Source organism: Fonsecaea erecta (genome assembly GCF_001651985.1).
Source record: "Fonsecaea erecta strain CBS 125763 chromosome Unknown Scaff4, whole genome shotgun sequence".
In the NCBI taxonomy this organism is placed as follows: Eukaryota; Fungi; Ascomycota; class Eurotiomycetes; order Chaetothyriales; family Herpotrichiellaceae; genus Fonsecaea; species Fonsecaea erecta.
Window position 1 is genome coordinate 1,174,127 of NW_017387247.1, and position 16,757 is coordinate 1,190,883.

The 16,757-nt window shown below is 56.9% G+C and overlaps 7 protein-coding genes across 7 annotated transcripts; 3 read left to right on the plus strand and 4 right to left on the minus strand.

Annotated features, from left to right (window-relative positions):
* Window positions 1–484: 484 nt before the first annotated feature.
* AYL99_05181 (hypothetical protein) lies at window positions 485–1,198 on the plus strand (the record flags this gene model as incomplete). The annotated part of the gene is made up of 2 exons (XM_018836693.1): window positions 485–741; window positions 793–1,198. The coding sequence occupies 2 exons, from the start codon at window positions 485–487 to the stop codon at window positions 1,196–1,198; spliced, it is 663 nt and encodes a 220-aa protein (XP_018693546.1).
* Window positions 1,199–1,717: 519 nt separating this feature from the next.
* AYL99_05182 (hypothetical protein) lies at window positions 1,718–4,257 on the minus strand (the record flags this gene model as incomplete). The annotated part of the gene is made up of 3 exons (XM_018836694.1): window positions 1,718–2,248; window positions 2,296–3,666; window positions 3,721–4,257. The coding sequence occupies 3 exons, from the start codon at window positions 4,255–4,257 to the stop codon at window positions 1,718–1,720; spliced, it is 2,439 nt and encodes an 812-aa protein (XP_018693547.1).
* Window positions 4,258–6,495: 2,238 nt separating this feature from the next.
* AYL99_05183 (hypothetical protein) lies at window positions 6,496–7,305 on the plus strand (the record flags this gene model as incomplete). Its single annotated transcript, XM_018836695.1, has 1 exon — window positions 6,496–7,305. One exon carries the CDS (start codon window positions 6,496–6,498, stop codon window positions 7,303–7,305), a length of 810 nt encoding a protein of 269 aa, XP_018693548.1.
* Window positions 7,306–8,406: 1,101 nt separating this feature from the next.
* Window positions 8,407–9,471, minus strand: AYL99_05184 (hypothetical protein; the record flags this gene model as incomplete). Its single annotated transcript, XM_018836696.1, has 1 exon — window positions 8,407–9,471. One exon carries the CDS (start codon window positions 9,469–9,471, stop codon window positions 8,407–8,409), a length of 1,065 nt encoding a protein of 354 aa, XP_018693549.1.
* Window positions 9,472–11,984: 2,513 nt separating this feature from the next.
* Window positions 11,985–12,482, minus strand: AYL99_05185 (hypothetical protein; the record flags this gene model as incomplete). The annotated part of the gene is made up of 3 exons (XM_018836697.1): window positions 11,985–12,140; window positions 12,189–12,300; window positions 12,364–12,482. The coding sequence occupies 3 exons, from the start codon at window positions 12,480–12,482 to the stop codon at window positions 11,985–11,987; spliced, it is 387 nt and encodes a 128-aa protein (XP_018693550.1).
* A 681-nt stretch (window positions 12,483–13,163) lies between these two features.
* On the plus strand, window positions 13,164–13,658 carry AYL99_05186 (hypothetical protein; the record flags this gene model as incomplete). The annotated part of the gene is made up of 1 exon (XM_018836698.1): window positions 13,164–13,658. One exon carries the CDS (start codon window positions 13,164–13,166, stop codon window positions 13,656–13,658), a length of 495 nt encoding a protein of 164 aa, XP_018693551.1.
* Window positions 13,659–14,777: 1,119 nt separating this feature from the next.
* On the minus strand, window positions 14,778–16,151 carry AYL99_05187 (hypothetical protein; the record flags this gene model as incomplete). The annotated part of the gene is made up of 1 exon (XM_018836699.1): window positions 14,778–16,151. One exon carries the CDS (start codon window positions 16,149–16,151, stop codon window positions 14,778–14,780), a length of 1,374 nt encoding a protein of 457 aa, XP_018693552.1.
* Window positions 16,152–16,757: the final 606 nt, after the last annotated feature.

The window sequence follows — 16,757 nt, forward strand, 5'->3', positions numbered from 1 at the left end:
TGTACTACGACGGAGGTCGCCTATTGCATAGAACTAGCTATATGTGAAAGACGTCTGGGATGATCTGAATACGGATATCATTTCTCGTTAGCTGGCTCTCTGCCGATCGCGACCGTGATGCCTGGGGCCCAGCTTCGGTGACAACTTGTCTGGGCGGCGGCAGGTTCAGAATGCGGTGTCCAAGAGCATGGTGTAGGGGGATCGGACGGAGACGTTCGACCACTGATTTGTGTAACGTCAAATGAAGTGGGCGGCGGAACGGTCCAAACTAGGATACAGAGACCGCGCTGCTTCCGCCAGGACTAGGAGCCGTCCTTGTTTTTGTAGAAAGTGCTCTCGCTGCTGGGCACGGGATTGACTATCCTGGCAGTGCCTGAAGCACCGCGACGGTGATTTAAGCACCCCGCGAGCCCGACCTCTCACTGTTGGGACCTCCCGAGCGAGCTCAAACTGTAGAGGATTTCGCTCCCTTGAGACAACCTCGATGGCTGCCCCGAGCCTTTCAGTTCACTCCCGCATTCGCGCGGCCAATTTGCCCACTCCCGCCTCGCCGTCCCAAGTGGCCGCCTTCCTGTCTGTAATCTTGGATTACACGGTACACCTGAGGACAGTCACGCCCCCACAGACCCGGGCCGGACTCATAGAAGAGTACAGAGCGGCCCAACGCTTCGTGGAGCTGATCGTGGACGAGCGTGTCCTACCGCTCGCACAGCAGATCGCTCCCGAATTCCGCTGGCCCATGTGAGTCGTATCTCCGGGTCTCGAACCCTCGCGTGATCTGACACGCCGCAGTGAGCCAGAAGGCAAACCCTGGCTTCTCGAGGAGGTCCTCATCAAAGTTCGTGGACGAGTCACTGAGCCTGAAATGCTGCTTCCTGTGGACAACTTCTGGCAGTGGCAGCGAGAGAAATTTTGGAATCGCATTCTGCTCAATCTTGAGTATCTGACGTTCGCCTGGAACAAGGAGTCCGAAGACGACCAGAAGAGGTTGCGGGAAGCGAGGGACGGGTTTGAGCGTATGATGGAGGTGGTCGACCAAGTGTACCGGGTGGACAGTTCGGAGCACTATGCAACGAAGATCCCACGATCCGATGACGAAGACGAGGACGAGGACGAGGATGAGGAGGTAGTGCTATTCGACCAAGGGGCTGGACTCGGTCATCCGCCTGTGGGCGAAGACGAGGTTGCAGAGGAGTGACAAAAGTGGGCCGGCACCCTGGTGTCGTGATCCGAGCACGCATGCTATGAAGACATGGAAACCGTTTGGAGTTTACAGACTTACCTACGGGGTGGAGGCAGTCCGCAGAGCACCACCACACAGCACGGGTACAACGCCGCTCCTGATTCTAGAGGCCTGTGTAGGGAAGGACGGACTCTTCGTTATGGACGATGGACACGAGGCTGCCACGGATAAGGCTGGACGTGCAGGGCTGCTAGCCTGCCAGGCTGTCGGCACACAATACCATACGTCGACTCCATGCCCTGGCGAAACGGGGAAGGTACAGGATATAAATCCCTCATCAATCTGGAGAGGTCTGTCTCTTCTCCTCTTCTAAGCGTTGAGTCGTTATCTATGGCAACTGTGGATAGGCAATTTGAATAGACCTCTAACCGCTAGCGACGACTGTGTGTGTCCGTGTCAGCAGAATCGCACAGTCAAAAAGCTTGCTGGCCCACACCCACCCATCTAGGTAGTAAGTCCTTTTAATTCTCCGTCTCAAGTCCAGCACTCCATGTCTTCGGCGGATATCGTCTCTCGTGCATCCTCGTCGCCCTCGTCCATGACAGAATAAGCCTGAAGTTGTGCCTTTTCCCGCTTGGTCAGGCCAACGCTAGTTGGCCCGCGGCATTTGGTGAACCAATCAACCACTTTGGAATTTTCCAGTTGCGCCGCGTGGTCCTGCATGATCATCTCTTCAATCGAGGAGGCGGGGTTGTGTAGGCGGTAGAACCAACACTGGTCGGTGGCGACGCCCAAGCGGTGTATGCGGGCCGCTGTCTGCATCTCAACCTCCACAGAGTGTTGCGGTTCCATAAGGACCAGCCTGATTGCTCGGTGGAGCGTCAACCCCGAACCAATGATGGCGACGGTCCCAATCAGCACGCGGATGCGAGACTCGTGGCGCTTTAAGCGATTCACGTACTCCAAGCGACGCGTCCCTTGGAAGTTGCTCGCCAACCACTCGCGCTTGGCGGGATCGAGGCCGGAGTGTATCCACTCGGACACTATCCCAAGATCGCGGCACAGCTGGCACAACGTCAGTACAGACCCTTAATTTGTGGCACGACACTTACTATCAGCACTATGAGACAGATGACGGGGAATTCGGACACCACCACCAGAGCCTCGTCATCCCCTGCGGCGTTCCGGCCAAGATTGGTCAGGATGTACCGGAGCATTTGGAGCTTGCCACTGCTCTCCTCGATCTCGCGGAGGTCTCTACAGAACGGACTCTCCTCGGGTCGAAGATGCCAGCCTTCTCCGCGGATGTGCGACCAGGTGAGCAGCTCTGTACTGCCATAGAGCGCCAGATAGGGCGCGTCGGCGAGAATACGGGCTTTGACGGAATGGGTCAACAGTTCGGCAAGGCTTGCTTCCATTTCCTCGTCGCGAGACTGCCTGAAGGACGTTTTGAGAAACTCCTCAACTTGCCAGATGCGGTAGCGATCTTGGGCGCCGGAGGGGCATTCGACGTCGTACATTGCCAGGGGAGGAAGCTGGACGAGCATTTTGCCGTTCTGGATGGAGCTCGCCCTGCGTTGGATGGCGTAAGCCGCATATAACGCACTGACGCACGCCCTCACATTCTCCTCGAGATGAGGGTCGGCGTTTCCGCGGGCTTGCAATCGTCTCATTCGCTGGTAGTCGCGGCAGAGGAGATCGAGGCTGCTTTCGTCGGCGAATGCACGACACTCTGGATGCTGAGATATGTCCGGAGACATCATGTTGATCGCCTTGATCATAAAGCGCATGTCGATCGGCCCGTTGCGCAGCATGGGTGTTGCGGTCACCGCGATGAAGTTGGGCTTGATCCAGCCATTCGACGCAAGCGACGCCACCAACTGGTGCACGTAGACCGCCTTTTTTATGTGCGTGTGCGCCTCGTCCATGACGATTGTCGACCAACAAATTCCGTCCGTGCGCATCCCCAAAGGAAGAACGTCCGCCACGGCGGCAGCCGGGACGAGTGGCCTCCAAAGTCGGAAGTGGTGCTGCACTCTTCGCCAATACGACCCTGTGGTTGTTAGGACGATCATCTCGTGGGCTCGCGAGTCAGGTCGGATTTCCATCACCGCCGACCCGTTGTGCCCTTCTACCTTTTCGAGCGTCAGGCATCGGCGTCGATAATGAGGCACGGCATCCCCCGGAAACTCCCCGTGTTGGATATACAGAGACATGCCGTCGATGCCCGTAGAACGCCATTCTTGTTTCCAGGTTATCAGGAGTCGCTTCGGTGCGAGGACGAGTGTCGCCCCCATCCGGCCCTTCAGCCCAAACCGCGCCGTAACACCGTCGGGATCGCAAGGGCAGACGATTGCTCTGCTGTAAGGTGACCGGCACGGTCCCCCATTCTCTGTGCAGTGGCGTTCAGGATGTTGTTGCCGGTCTATCTCTAGAGCGACGAGTAAATAATTGAGGTAGGCAACGACGTACATGATCGTCGTCTTGCAATTTGATTAGCCTCCGAAGCAAATCGATCTGCTCCAAGGTCGACTCACCTTGCCAAGGCCCATGCGATCAGCCTCGATCAGCCCCCGACGGTGACCGGTGCCGTCCTTGATGGCCACAAAAGCTGCATAGAGTTGATAATGATGGAGTCTCCGTTGCACACCGGCAACCTGGATCCAGGCTTGAGGTCGCTTGATCCGGGTCTCAATCCGCACGTCAGACCTGACAAATTCAAAGGCCGCTTGCTGAATCTCCAGGTCGAACCTCTCAAGTGAGGACCCTTCCCGCGGATCCCATGCGGACTCGTCTAGGGAGGGTTGTGCTGGAACCTGGCGCCTCTGACCGATCATCAGATCCTTGGACTTGAAATTCACGGATGAGGACGGACCGGAGTCTGCCGCCTCGTCCAGGTACTGTGCGATCTGGTCGACTTGAAGAGTTGTCAGCGGCTTGGGTAGTTCTCGTAGGTTAGAGAGAAGGTGCCGTCCAACATCGGATACGCTGCTGCGGCCTTGCCGTCGAGCGTGGCCGGAGCTCTGCGAGGAGGATCCAATCGTGGGACGAGGTGGTAGCTTTCGGGAGGCCATGAGAAAAAGGTGGACCGGCAAAGAATGACTGTGTTGACAACTCCAGTGACCATGCGAAAATTGTATTATAGGGCGCCACGAGCACGATCCCAGCCGGCAGAGATGAGCTGCGGGATCTCGCCAACAGCGACAACAGCTGCAGCGTCCTCTCCGTCTGGGCAGCGCGCCTCATGGAAGGCTCGTCAGTTTCTTGTTTGTCCAAAACCAGATTCGAGAATGGAGTTGTGCATGAGACTACTCGTTCGATATATGCATCATGCCGACCGAGCATGCAATTGCGGTCGCAATTGACACCGCCATTGCAGGGATTTTTGAAAGCAAACCATGCAGTCGAGAGCGTCCGGGCCCTGCGGGCGCGCGCAGGATAGTGTGACTGCCCTCTCTGTTGAAGCTTTAAGAAGTCGTCTGAGTACATTGAAAACTGTGGCCTTGAGGGATGTGAGCCTGCTTGTGCGCCTAACCGATCCGCTACCGTCAAGCGAGCCCGATTTCACATACGCGACCGCGTTCCCGCATCCTCCTTTCGGACGTTTGAACACCGGCATCAGTCAGCAACCCCGGCTTCAAAGCAGATCTCCGGTGTCCCAGGGGCGGTACTGCAAGGTCGTGTACGCCACAGCCTGCGAATGTGCTTTGCTCGCCTGTGGAAGTAGTCGATCGATCTCAAAGGCAGTAGGTAAAATAGAGGCCATCTCCTAAGTGGCAGATTTCAGGAAATTGTCACGGGACAAGCCGTGTGACTAGAATGACGTCAAGACCATGGACTTAGGTGCCTGATGGATGTTCAAGGCCATGAGAGGGTGTAAGCTACAGGTATCTAGTAAAATGGTTCGAGAAGACGCCGCAAAGAGGTGTTGCAGTCGCAGGAAGGAAGAAAGGACAAGGGAACAGTGTGCACTCGAGGCATAGAAAGGTTTTCAAAGATATCGTGCCATGGGTTATGCTGAGAAGAACAGGCACGGAAGGTCGCAAGAACCGAATTACTGACGAACCGAAAACCGTAACAGTGGAATTCGCGTAGCTTGATGGATTGACTCTATGCCGAACCTGGGTGCTGTGGTGCCTTCAACTGTGAGTTCCATCACGAACCCATGAAAAACTGCCAGAGGTTGTTGAACAGCTCTGCACACAGAAAACTCCCTCTCCTCCTGAGGCCTCAGCCCCGTAGCCTTGCTCCTCCTGGCCAATCATTGCGTTCCTTGCTTGTCTCTCCTATGAATCGTCGGCCAATGCACTCTAGAAAGACCTCGCTCTACGTCCAAGCGAGAATTTCGCCTTCAAGGGACTACTCGTTTCTTATCCATTACGCCTCTAAGCTTGGTCCATAAGTATGATCGCCATCGATTATGACGACAGTCTCATTGAGCCAACTACTTGACAGTCTCAATGAGGAAGGACGAGAGTTGATCTGATGCGTCTCCTTCGCCAACTTCATTATCCTCTACGTGACGCTCTATGACTAATGGGACACATATAGCGAAGACGTTCCCGCCGCTCCTCTCTGGCGTCGGGACGCGATAGTCTGTTGGTCCACATGGGCCTTTCACGTCCTTCACCACGTTTGTTCGTCAACCGCACCCATACCACCAGTAGTCCGGAGCCGCTGTGTACCGCAATAGCTCCATACAGGGTGGGGTCGAGGATGATTGCAACAGCACTCTGGGGACAGGGGAGCCTGGCAAATGAATGTATCAGCACCTGGCGACGGACTGGCCGTAAGGCAACACCCCGTCTCCATGCCTCTCAGTCGCGAGGCTCGCGCACGTCAGGGCGGCCGAGGCTACCGTGATCAGCAAGGATACGGTTTCGAGTTTGGCTTCACTGCCCAAACTTTCAACGCCGTCTTCTTTGTTCCTTTCCACCCAGGAGAGTCGGCCTCGCCGCCAGCTGAAGCAGGGAGCCTCGTCTCGAAATCGAAAGGATGTGCCACCCATCGCGGCAATCTTTCTCAACCATGTCTCGGGTACCCGGGCGATGGGTTTCGCCGCGACTGACGATTCGCGCTTGACGGGGCTCAGCGGCGCCGCGGCCCAAGGACTGTCTACCCTCCTTCTCCAAGCAGAGAGGACCATGCCACGATGAAGAGGCTCTCTCCCAAGACTATCGACCCCTGTCTCGGACCAGACCATACGGCCCTTTTCTCGCCCACGCCGAGTTTGCTCCCTCTTTCCGCACCACCGCTCCTACCACACCTGCTGCCATCTTCTTCTGCCTCCGGCGCTGTACGTCCTCGGCACGATGGCGTCGCCAGAACCATCCATCAGCGTGGCAGGGTGCCTCGATGCCATACACCATTGGCTGACTTCATTCGAGCAGACAATAGAGAACAGGCCACTAGCCTATCTCGAACATCTCGAAGACCTCACAGAGCTCCTGGTGATGCTGCTTGGGCGTCCCCGTGAGACGAGAGTCAGTCACGAAGAGGTCGAAATCGTGGATATGGTGTCGAGGGTGCGGCATGTGTTGGAATTGGCCGTAAACGGCGATCTCGGTGCCTCACAGGAGAGCCAGGTGGCGAGCGACGATCTCACGGTGGCCGAATACATTCGAGCTTCGATGCAGAGACAGGTGGGGGTTGAGATCGAGGCCTCCCTGGCTGCTTTGGTTCGGCTCATCATTGCGTGGGTGAGACAATCTCTCTGGCAGAACGAGGCATGCTGCACTTGTGACCTCCACGGACGTCGTCACGTCCTGGAGAGCCATCTTCTACTCTTCATTACGGCATGGGTGGACTTGCAACGTTCAATCAATCGAGACGAGTCGGAAGCTGCCTTTGCCCCCGCCCTCGACCTGCCAGGCCCCGGAGCCTTGCACCCAGTGCTCGAATCGATGCAGCCAGTCCACGACGCAGCCGCCAGTACCTCACCCTCACCCGTGGCCCTGCAGCTAGATGAGCAGGCAACAGAGAAGTTACCAACTGCCGCTGCCGATCCCGCCATCGACCTCTCCGTCACACCAGAGTCGACGCCCGGTGTCCATCTAGCGCCAAGCCTTGTCACCTCTGCCGACCGATCCCCCGGGTCCCCGACAGGCCAAGACGGTCGTTGATTCTGGCATAGAAGTCTTGTGGGGAAAGATGAGGCAACTGTCCAAACTGGGTACGGAGGCATCCCGAGAAGGAAGCGGGAAAGAACACGGACGATAAGACAGGACGGGGACGAGCCTCGTTGAACACGGGCAGCCTCAATTGCCGTACATCTGTTCAGTACAAATGCCGTAGACCCCGCCATCGCCAAAACGGCATCCCGCGAGCGAGGTTTATCCCGACGAAGTACTTTGTGCTTTGCTCGACGTCAACTCCAGGAAAGCATGCAATCATCCGGGATCGGCCACGGTTCCGGTGGTGACGGTTTGGGCATTGGAAAGTCGGGAAATTTGTTTTTGTGCAAAGTGTTTGACCATAATGTAGTGAGCATCCTAGCAGAGGAATATCCGATCTTGCGAATCAGCGCTCTCCCGTCGATGATATTAGGATGTCCCTCTCAAGACTCTTTCGTGCCTGTCTACTCTCTAGCGTGACCCAGTCTAGTAGTCTCTCGAGTCCAGACAAGCGACCTGACAGGTCGGGACAATGTTGGCTCTCGCCACCAACGTCAGGGACAGTAATTTCCCAAGTGACCAACCGACTCCGATTCACCAGCAATTCGGTCATCCTTGTCGACCCAATACTACAGCTGAGCTCCGCTCTTGAGGGCGCCGTGGATATCCATCGAGCACCAACACGTCTGCTGAGCAGGGACGGCGACCCTGCAGTGAGCATCCTTACTTGCGGTTGGTTGATATTCTAACTCAGGCGATGCCAATGTTATTCGATAGATATCTGGGCCGGGCTGGCTCGGCTCTTCCCCACCCCTGCCACTGGCGTCCTGACAGCCTTTGCCCTCCTGGATATTCCGCCCCCGCTGCCATGGCCGAGCACCGGGTCGTCAAATGCGGTACGCTAGCCAGAACCATGAGTTTGCCTCAAGATTTCCCTTCCTTCTCGACGTGCCCGGTCGATTTTGGTCCATGTCTGAACGGACTCTTGCGCTGGTGGACATCGATGGGGAGAACCAAGGTCGACCGGCGACACTCGATTCTCTCGGTCGAGCCAAGGGGCCGTGCGGTTCGACGTCGAGACCGTCGGTCGGGGTTCGCCGGGCGCGGTCACTACCTCTCCAGGAGCCGTCTGACGTTGCCGTCAAGCCGGGGTAACAGCCCGTCGATGACCCGCTTGTTCAACATTTGCTCCGGACTCCATGCCACAAAGTATTTGGGGCGCGTCGATGTGCATTGCGTCTCTAGCTGCTCGATGATGCCCAGGACTAGCTGTTGAGAGGCTGTATACGGCTCGGTGTGGAAGGCCGCCCTCGTGCTCCTGATGCTGGCATAAGCTTCGTAGATGAGCTCCTGCCACACTTTCTTGGCATCGTACGCCGCGTTCGATCTCATGCGAAAATCCTCGACGACACCTTTGAGGGTCAAGTTGATACTCACATGTTGAGACGTCAGGAGGCTTGTCGTGCTGTTGATATCTCGCAGCTGGTAGATGAGGGGTCGACAGTCTCCGGCGCTTCGAGCCTTCTGCAGCGTGGTGGAATAAAGCTGCCGGTAGTGATTCATCAAGTCACGCTGTTGCCCTTGGTAGGAATGGACGCGATGGCGAAGACCCTCAACCCGTGCTCGCTCGCCTTCCAACTCCACCCATCCCACGAGGTGGCCCGAGGCCACTTGCAGAGATTGGGTAAACGGGGCTAAATGGACAGAGAGTTCCGATTCGGCACCATCCAGGATCCCACGGACGCCTGGTGTGCCCCGGCTGCCGAGCGGAGACCACGTGAGTGCCATGTAGAGTACGAGCCAAGCGACAAAGGCGGTCCGGAAGCCTTCGGCCACTTGCGCTGCGCTGGAGAAGTGGTCAGCGACCCACGCCCACAACGAAGGACGCCGATTTACAGTGACTATGTCAGGAGGGTTGGGACCGGGATCTTTGGGTCGCAGAGGGAGGGAGAGCGGTGGGGGAGCTGTGGGCGCTGCCGAGGATCGTAGGTATGTGAGAGACTGTGGTCCGCATTGGGTGTCCAGGATCGAACGGGCTGGGACGGCCAGTTGGCAGGACCCTGTTGTCACACCGGTGGCACGTGTATGCTGCGAGGTGTCGGGCACAGGAGCCGCCTTACATCTGTCGAGATTGTAGGCTTTGATTCTAGGAAGTCGTCTTGTGGAAGAGGCCATGGCATTCAGCTGGCAGGAGTAGGAGGTTTACGTGGCAGTACGATTTTGGGAGTCGCTGGAGCAGCGGCTACCGACAAGTACGAAGTCTGAAGAACCTAAGACCAGCCGGTGCCGTCGAGATAGGAGATTATCAAAGGTCCGCTGCGCAAGCTTCGCCACTTCTATGTCTCAGTTTCCCGGGTGGGAGTTCAGTGGGATCCACGACGCGAACAATGAAGGTAGGCAAGATGAGGACATACTTGATTGGAGGCTCGAAAGGCGATACAACATAGTGGGATTGCAATGCGCCACGTCCTGCCTCTCAGAGATTGGAAGAGGGTAAGCCCAGTCGAGATCCCGGACCGGTTCGATATGGGAAGCTCTGGCTGACCATTCTCCGCGAGATCCCCCTCCCCCCTTCTGCCGGCGGACGGTACTCCGTAAGGCTTCGTACCCCGTGTAGGCCTAGATCTTAATAATGCGAGTCTGTGTGTTTTCGAATTCGGATGGTCGTACATAGGGATGCTCCACTCAGGATCGAGACACGGCCGACAGCCCCCCCCCCCGACTCTGCGACAGGGGCAGAACAAAAAGCGAATCCAAGTACTCCTAAGCTCTTCCCAGCGTATCCTGTGCCCGAAACGCCACGTATGTATCATTACGGGAACGAAATTGGTCCGCGAGCGACTGCTCTGGGTCCCTTTTTGGCCGAGAGTTATCACCCTCTCAACCTGGGCGGCCAAGTGCCGGAAGGACTTCTGTGCGCGTGGTCTTAGGGCGAACATCTGAGAGGTCATAGGGCTGAGAGACACTGATTGAGTGTGGATGGAAGGGATGGTCATTACCTATCGGGATGGTAGTCGTCGTTCCAGGTGCGTAGGTGCGCGATGCAGCCTCGGACGCCCTTCCCACTATACATGACCCGGTTCGATTTCGTCTCATGCGATGGTCGTAGGTAGCCTCTGACCGCGATCAGAGCGGGTGAATCAGAAAGTGCGCGGGGGATCCTGAAATTCCCGTACGATGGTCGTGTGTCGGGATCCTCGACTTGCGAAGATGTCGTCCGGTGCCCGTGGTTTCGAGGCCGTCAGAGAGGTTCGCCCTCCGACCGGATCAGTAGTGTCGAAGGCGGGCCTATAGAATCGCTACCTCCGTCCCACGTCGTTGGCGCTGTCCTGGCGAATTCATCCAGTGATCTTGGTGCCACGGGTAAGGGAGTGAAGGGGCACCACGAATGGACCTCACCCTCTCAGAGAACGCCCACTGCCGTGGCCGAAGCAACGGTGTTTTCTGAGAGGCTGGGTCCAAAAGCTACACCGTTCTGCAAACAGGGGAGCACAGGTGTAGATCGGGCGCACAAGAGGGGCACGAGGTTCCTGACACGGTCCGCGATCAGCGCGGGTTTCGCGTGGTGTCAAGACCGCATAGGCTTTTACTCCAGCCCCAGTGAGCCAGCGGATGGGCACATGAGCGCCGGCAAAACGAGACGGGGGTCAAGCATATTGATGACATCAAACACCCCAAGCATCAGCCAACGACGTTCACGCGCAAAACCAAAATTAGGGTTGAAAGCGAAGCCTGCAACGCGCACAAGGGCGACGACGTGCTTGCCAATCTCGAAGAGGAGTTGTGTTCGAGAGTTGTTCCAGCCACTTCAGAATCGTTGGCTGCTGATTTGCCTGGGAGCCGAGACAGAGTTGATGAAGCTTTATCAACCTTCAAATTGGCGGCAACTCTTGCTGGCCAGCATACTGATTCTGATTCGGGCGAGCGAGACGAGAAAGAGTTGGCCCAGCTGGCGGACGATGCGACGGTGTCTGGACACATATGGAGGATGGGTATCGTGTCAGCATCTCAACTGTTCTAAGCAATGCGAAGTCATCTGATGATGATGATGGAAAAGCTAAGCGAATCACAGAGATGTACGAGATAGGGCGGACAGCATCATAGATTCTCTGAGATGAATATAAATTACAATAGCATAATTTTGCTGTAAAATTGGGTCGCAAAGTGGGCCAAATCCCACCAACCCATTCAGCCACACGGGCATATGGTCTAGAGGTATGATTCTCGCTTCGCATAATTCTACTATGTGTATGTGAGAGGCCCTGGGTTCAAGTGTAAGTTGTGAAGTCCTGACGTATCTTGGGCATGTCGTTCAATGCTAACCATGTAACTAGCCCAGTATGTCCAGCGCAAGTTTTTTTTTCTCTTCCATGGTTTTGACCTTTTTTGTGTGACGGTTACTCTGGACTCGGCTCGACGCCAAGGAATTTCCAGACAGCCTTCGTGCGACACCATGCGATGTTAGGCATAGGGCGCCTTGGCGTTCAGTAGATATACATAGATGTATGAGGCACCCGGTACAGACTCTCGTTCGTAGTTATACCTCACGTCACCAAGGGCAGGTAGACAGAACTCCTCCCAGCCTATTCGGTGCTTATAGGCAAATGCTCCGTCGCAGAAGTCTCCCCAGCACACACGACCGTGTTTGAACCCCCCCCAAGCTCGCCCCACAATGGTCGATCTTTCCTTCACTCGCCGCCCGGTCGACAAGCGGCGCTGAAAAGCTGTTGGGCCCGCCTCAAGTCACAAAACTCTTTGAATCCCAGCGTCCGTCGCTTAGCGGTTGCGTACTTGTCAGCCTCAGTTTGGACTTGTCGAAGTCTGTCGTGGTGCGTCTGCGGAACCTGGAGGGTGTTAGCATGGTACACGGGGCGAGGTTCAGATAGACAGACCGGCACACACTTGTGGCGGAAAGTCCGGCAGTTGTGGCAGCCATAGGTGACTGCACGCATGACACCCTTCCTCGGTTTCAGGTCTTCGTGCCACGGATCGCACCGGAGCGTTCTGTGAACCTGTCGGTTAGCCAGCAACCCTTTTCACGTTGGGCTTGACATGACATGCACTCACGGGAAGGCGACATAGAGCTGGGCACATCGGACGCAACAGGGTCTGACCCCCTCGACTCCGCCGGTAAGCCCCGCGGAAGTGTTCGGCGATAAGGACGACGTCGAGCCCGTTCCCGACATCGTGACTGCAAAAGAGGCTGAGGTGTCGATACTGTGCTATGATGATGGTGTTCCGGGACTTGGTATGGGCTTATTGCTCTGATGGGCGGCTGTGAGTGGTGGTCAAGTATCTATAGACGGCCGACCTGGCCCCGCTGGACATCTTGTTGTCCTGGATGGGGACAAGCCTCGCCGTCGACAACTTGCACAGCCTGGAAAACAAAGACGGCCATGCTCGGACAGAGACGAGGCTGGAACCGTGACTGCCTGGACCATACGACGGCGACCTGGAGAGTGGACCACCGAGACATCCTTCCGCCTCAACGGTCAAAGATGTCTCGGCCCTCTCAATGGTGAGAACAAAGTCGGATCCGAGACCGTCTAACATGTATTGTTCAGCTCCGTGCTGTTTCAATCCACCCGACGCACTCTGCGGCTGACCATCTGACAGACATCTGCTGTGGTTTCGGGCGTCGTCCAAACTACCCGCGAAGCATGACTGCGTCAAGTTCCAGACCGGTCGACATGAACCGCAACCACATCTTCGCGGCCCCTCCTACGCCGCCCGCTCAGGGTCCTCCAACTTTCTTAAAACCGTGCCGTTGCCCACCACGAAGTCACTTCTGGGCCAGGCTCTGACCAGCAGTCAACCACGGACCAGCACACCGGCACCGATCCATTCTCAGCTGCAACGACGGCGTCATGACCAACGACCCGCAGACCGTGCGAGCGACGAAGCGCAAACGTCCCGAGTCATTCAATGCCCACTCACCCGAACCCGCAAAGCAAGCGCGCCTCCCGACACCAACATCAACCCAAGCTCGCGAAGCGCTCTCCGACCAGTTCGGCCTGGAGATGGACCCGGGGGACTTCAAAATGCTCTGTGGCTACCTTTGCGCCCTTCTCAACTGGGGGTACCGCATCCACGTCCACGACATCGACGCCTTCGTAGTGCTCCACCTGCTCTACCTCTCGCAATTACCGCAGTTCGAAGAAACGCAACTGGCGTCCCCTTCCTGGGCCACACCGTCATATCACCAATGGTTCGCGGCGCAGGACTTGGCGGCGCACGGGTTCTCGAGGGCCACACATCCGATCATCGACGCACGACGTCTGCGAGCCATCGGCGAAGAAAACCCTTGCACCTTTCGCTTAGCGGCGCTGGCTCTCGAGTACATCCAAGAGCATCGACTCTGACGGTCGGATACGGTGCGTGAACGTGGGGTTCAGCGACAAGAACGGCCCACCAGGTCGCACTTGGCGGGAGCACTAGGTGGAGATACGGAGCAGGGGGGGAAGAAAACATTGGCCGGCTGGAAGAGGTGGCATGAGTCCATAAGGGTGTACCTGGTGACCATCACAGGGTCACATTTTGTAGAATTAGCAGTTGGGTGAACCCGCGTCGTGGATTCGTCGATCCGTCCACGGCGCCTCAGACCTAGTCTGATCGCATGTACCTCGTATACAAATAGCAGTGGTAACAGAAGGCCTCTCGTGAATCCTGCCACGGATGTCGGCGCCTGTCACTCACCTGGAAGGGCCACCTCATTTCCTCCAAACACCTTTCAACGTCACAATCCGGGGCTTGGGATTGTGTGGTTGTCGACGCATGCGTGCACACAGCTGACACAAATGCATAGGTACCTACCAAGCAAGCCACCTCGCTCCCTGCGGCGCACCATGTGTTACCTCACACAAGGCTGAGAATCTCACACGAGGCGGGTGTCGCACACTTCTGCCGCTCCACCACCTCTCTCCGCTGGTTCGATTCGTCTTGGAATCCATGTCATAACTGCACCCGAACAGTGGAAGTTCCTCCTGTGGCAGGTTGCTCCATGACACCACGTGGGTATCGGACGAGCTCAAAGCGTCCGTGAAGAGGTGTGCAGGCGCCAAACGCCCGTCAACGCACTGCACTGCTGGGCAAGGCACAGGATGACGATCACTCTGGCGCCCCGCGGACGAATACGGTAGTTGGATCAATGTTGCGCTCTAGCGTTGACCATGTCAGAAACAATGTATTAGCTGGTCTGTGCCAGGAGGCGGTCGACGGTCTTATCACCAGTACCAAGCGCTGGGCGCCACCTATCAGACAAAGGGTCAAAAGTGGACCGACGGTCTCCTTGCTCTGGCCCTTCATGCATTTCCCACCCCAACCCTCTGCATCGGCAGCCCGGACTAAAGAAACCACCCGTCATCGGCAATTCATCCACGTAGCTTCGGCCACCACTCTTCGCCAACCCCCTCCCCCCGTCCCCCCCTTCGACCTTCAACAGCATGTCGTCTGGACGTTTTCACTGTGCCTCGCTGCAATGATCACAGTTCCTCCGTCTGATCCGGATGGAACTCCTCGTCACCCTCCGCCTGACTGTCCATCATCTCCATATCTTCAGAACCACCGTTGCTGTACACGCCGTCGACGTCATGCTCGTCACGATCCTCCGAGTCGGCGGGGGGTTCCTCGTCAGGACTGGAGACCTCGACGATGAAGCCCGGCTGAGGTCGATGACGAGCAGAGCCTCCCGGCAGGGCGTCTTCTCGTGCAAGTAGAGCGGAATATCTGACCAGCGCCAGGGCGTCAGCTCCAGCCTCCCGTCTGGCGTCGATGTCTGTCTGGTCGGGCGCATCTTCATCGTTCCATGAGTCCCATAGGATATGTCGGGTGAGCGGCGACAGATTAGTGTTGGATGCCCGTGACTTGCCAGCCACGGCCGGCTCCGTCGTTTGACGTCGGTCGCGCGGTCCAGACTCCGACGGCGGCGGTGTCCAGGGAGTGTTGTGGTAGGCAGGGCCTGCTCGGTCGAAATACGTGGAAGGCGGGTCAGCCTGGGTGAAACCTGCTTGCTTCTTTCTCCCCGCCTCTGCATTCCGCTCTCGCGGTTCCTCCCCGATGGCCCACGACACGGACTTGCTCTGCTTCGTCGGTCGTCGGACGCCGTCGTCGCCCAGGTGTATCTCGTCATCCACCGTTACCTTCCGCTTCCCAAGAGTCGCGCACCCGCGGGACAGTCCGATGTCAGCATTCTTGATCTCTGTGTCTTCGTCTGACGTTTCGTGGTCAAGACTCTCAGCAGACCCTAGCTCCGGCCCCTTGAGATAAGAGACGAGTTCGTCGGCGAGCTCGAGGAGGTCTACCGTCGTGAACTTCTTGTCGACCAGGTGTTCAGTGGTCAAGTAGGTTAAGCAATCTGGCGCGCCGGGAATCTCCAGACACTGGACGTGGGTCAGTAAGTTGCGCAGGGCATCGATCTCGTCCTGTTGTTCGTCGTCGGGGTCATAGTTGGCATGTGCCTTCAATTCCTTGATGCGCCGCGTATAGGCGGCCGCCTGTTCTCGCATGACTTCAGTGGCGTAAACAAAGTGTCTCATCATTGACTTCGCCACAGGGCTAATTTCCAGCTTTCGCCACACGACCCGGACGCGCTCATCGAGTTCATCTAGGTGTTTGTTGCGGACTTTGAGGCTCTTTCCTCTGCCCATGAGACTAAATGCAGATAGGGTGGGCGACGTCGCGGGGACGGCACGAACAAGGGCCTCAATTCTGGCGATGGACTCCCGGGCTCGGAGGACGCCGTTAGAGGCCGAGAAGGACACCAGTGGTTGAGATGCCGATTGAGCTTGGCCGGCCCGCCTCGCCGTGGAAGGTGCTACAGGCTTGAGTCTCTTGCGGGTGTCGCCGTGCGATGTCATCGTAGAGCGGGAGCGGTGGAGGGGTTAAGGTTGGTCAACGATCGGTCTCTGTGGCGGGAAGGTTATGTAGAGGAGGAGGAAAGAGGGGGGAAAGAAGGGGACTTTTTTGTGATGACTGTGGGCAGTGGTGCAGGTTGTTTGCTAGAACGGCCATGGTCCTTTTGTGCTGCCAGCTGCCGCTCCGGCCCCTTGCCTACACAAGGGGTTGTTGGGTGAAAGAGTTGATTGTGCGTGGTACCTGGCCGCCAGGGCGCGCCGGGCGCACTGAAGAAGTCGGAAATATAAAAGACGAGGAACTGGCTCAAGCCTTCTTGTCCGTGTCGGTTCTGTGTTTTTCCCAAATTCGTGGACTCGCTGACTCGCTGACTCGGTACATCTCTACATCATTGCTCAGCTCTCCTCAGCTGGAAACACCTATCCGAGTGACGTTGCAGTAGGCGTTGTCGTTGTTGGGATTTGGCCCACTCTTTTCGTCGTCACCGATCTCCCATTAAATGTCGTCGAAGCTTGCCTAACTGGGCCAAATCTCAGTCTAAAACCATGTCGAGATACATTCCCGGGACATCTTCAAGCATACGCGCACGCGTTTCACCTCCAACGCGGCCT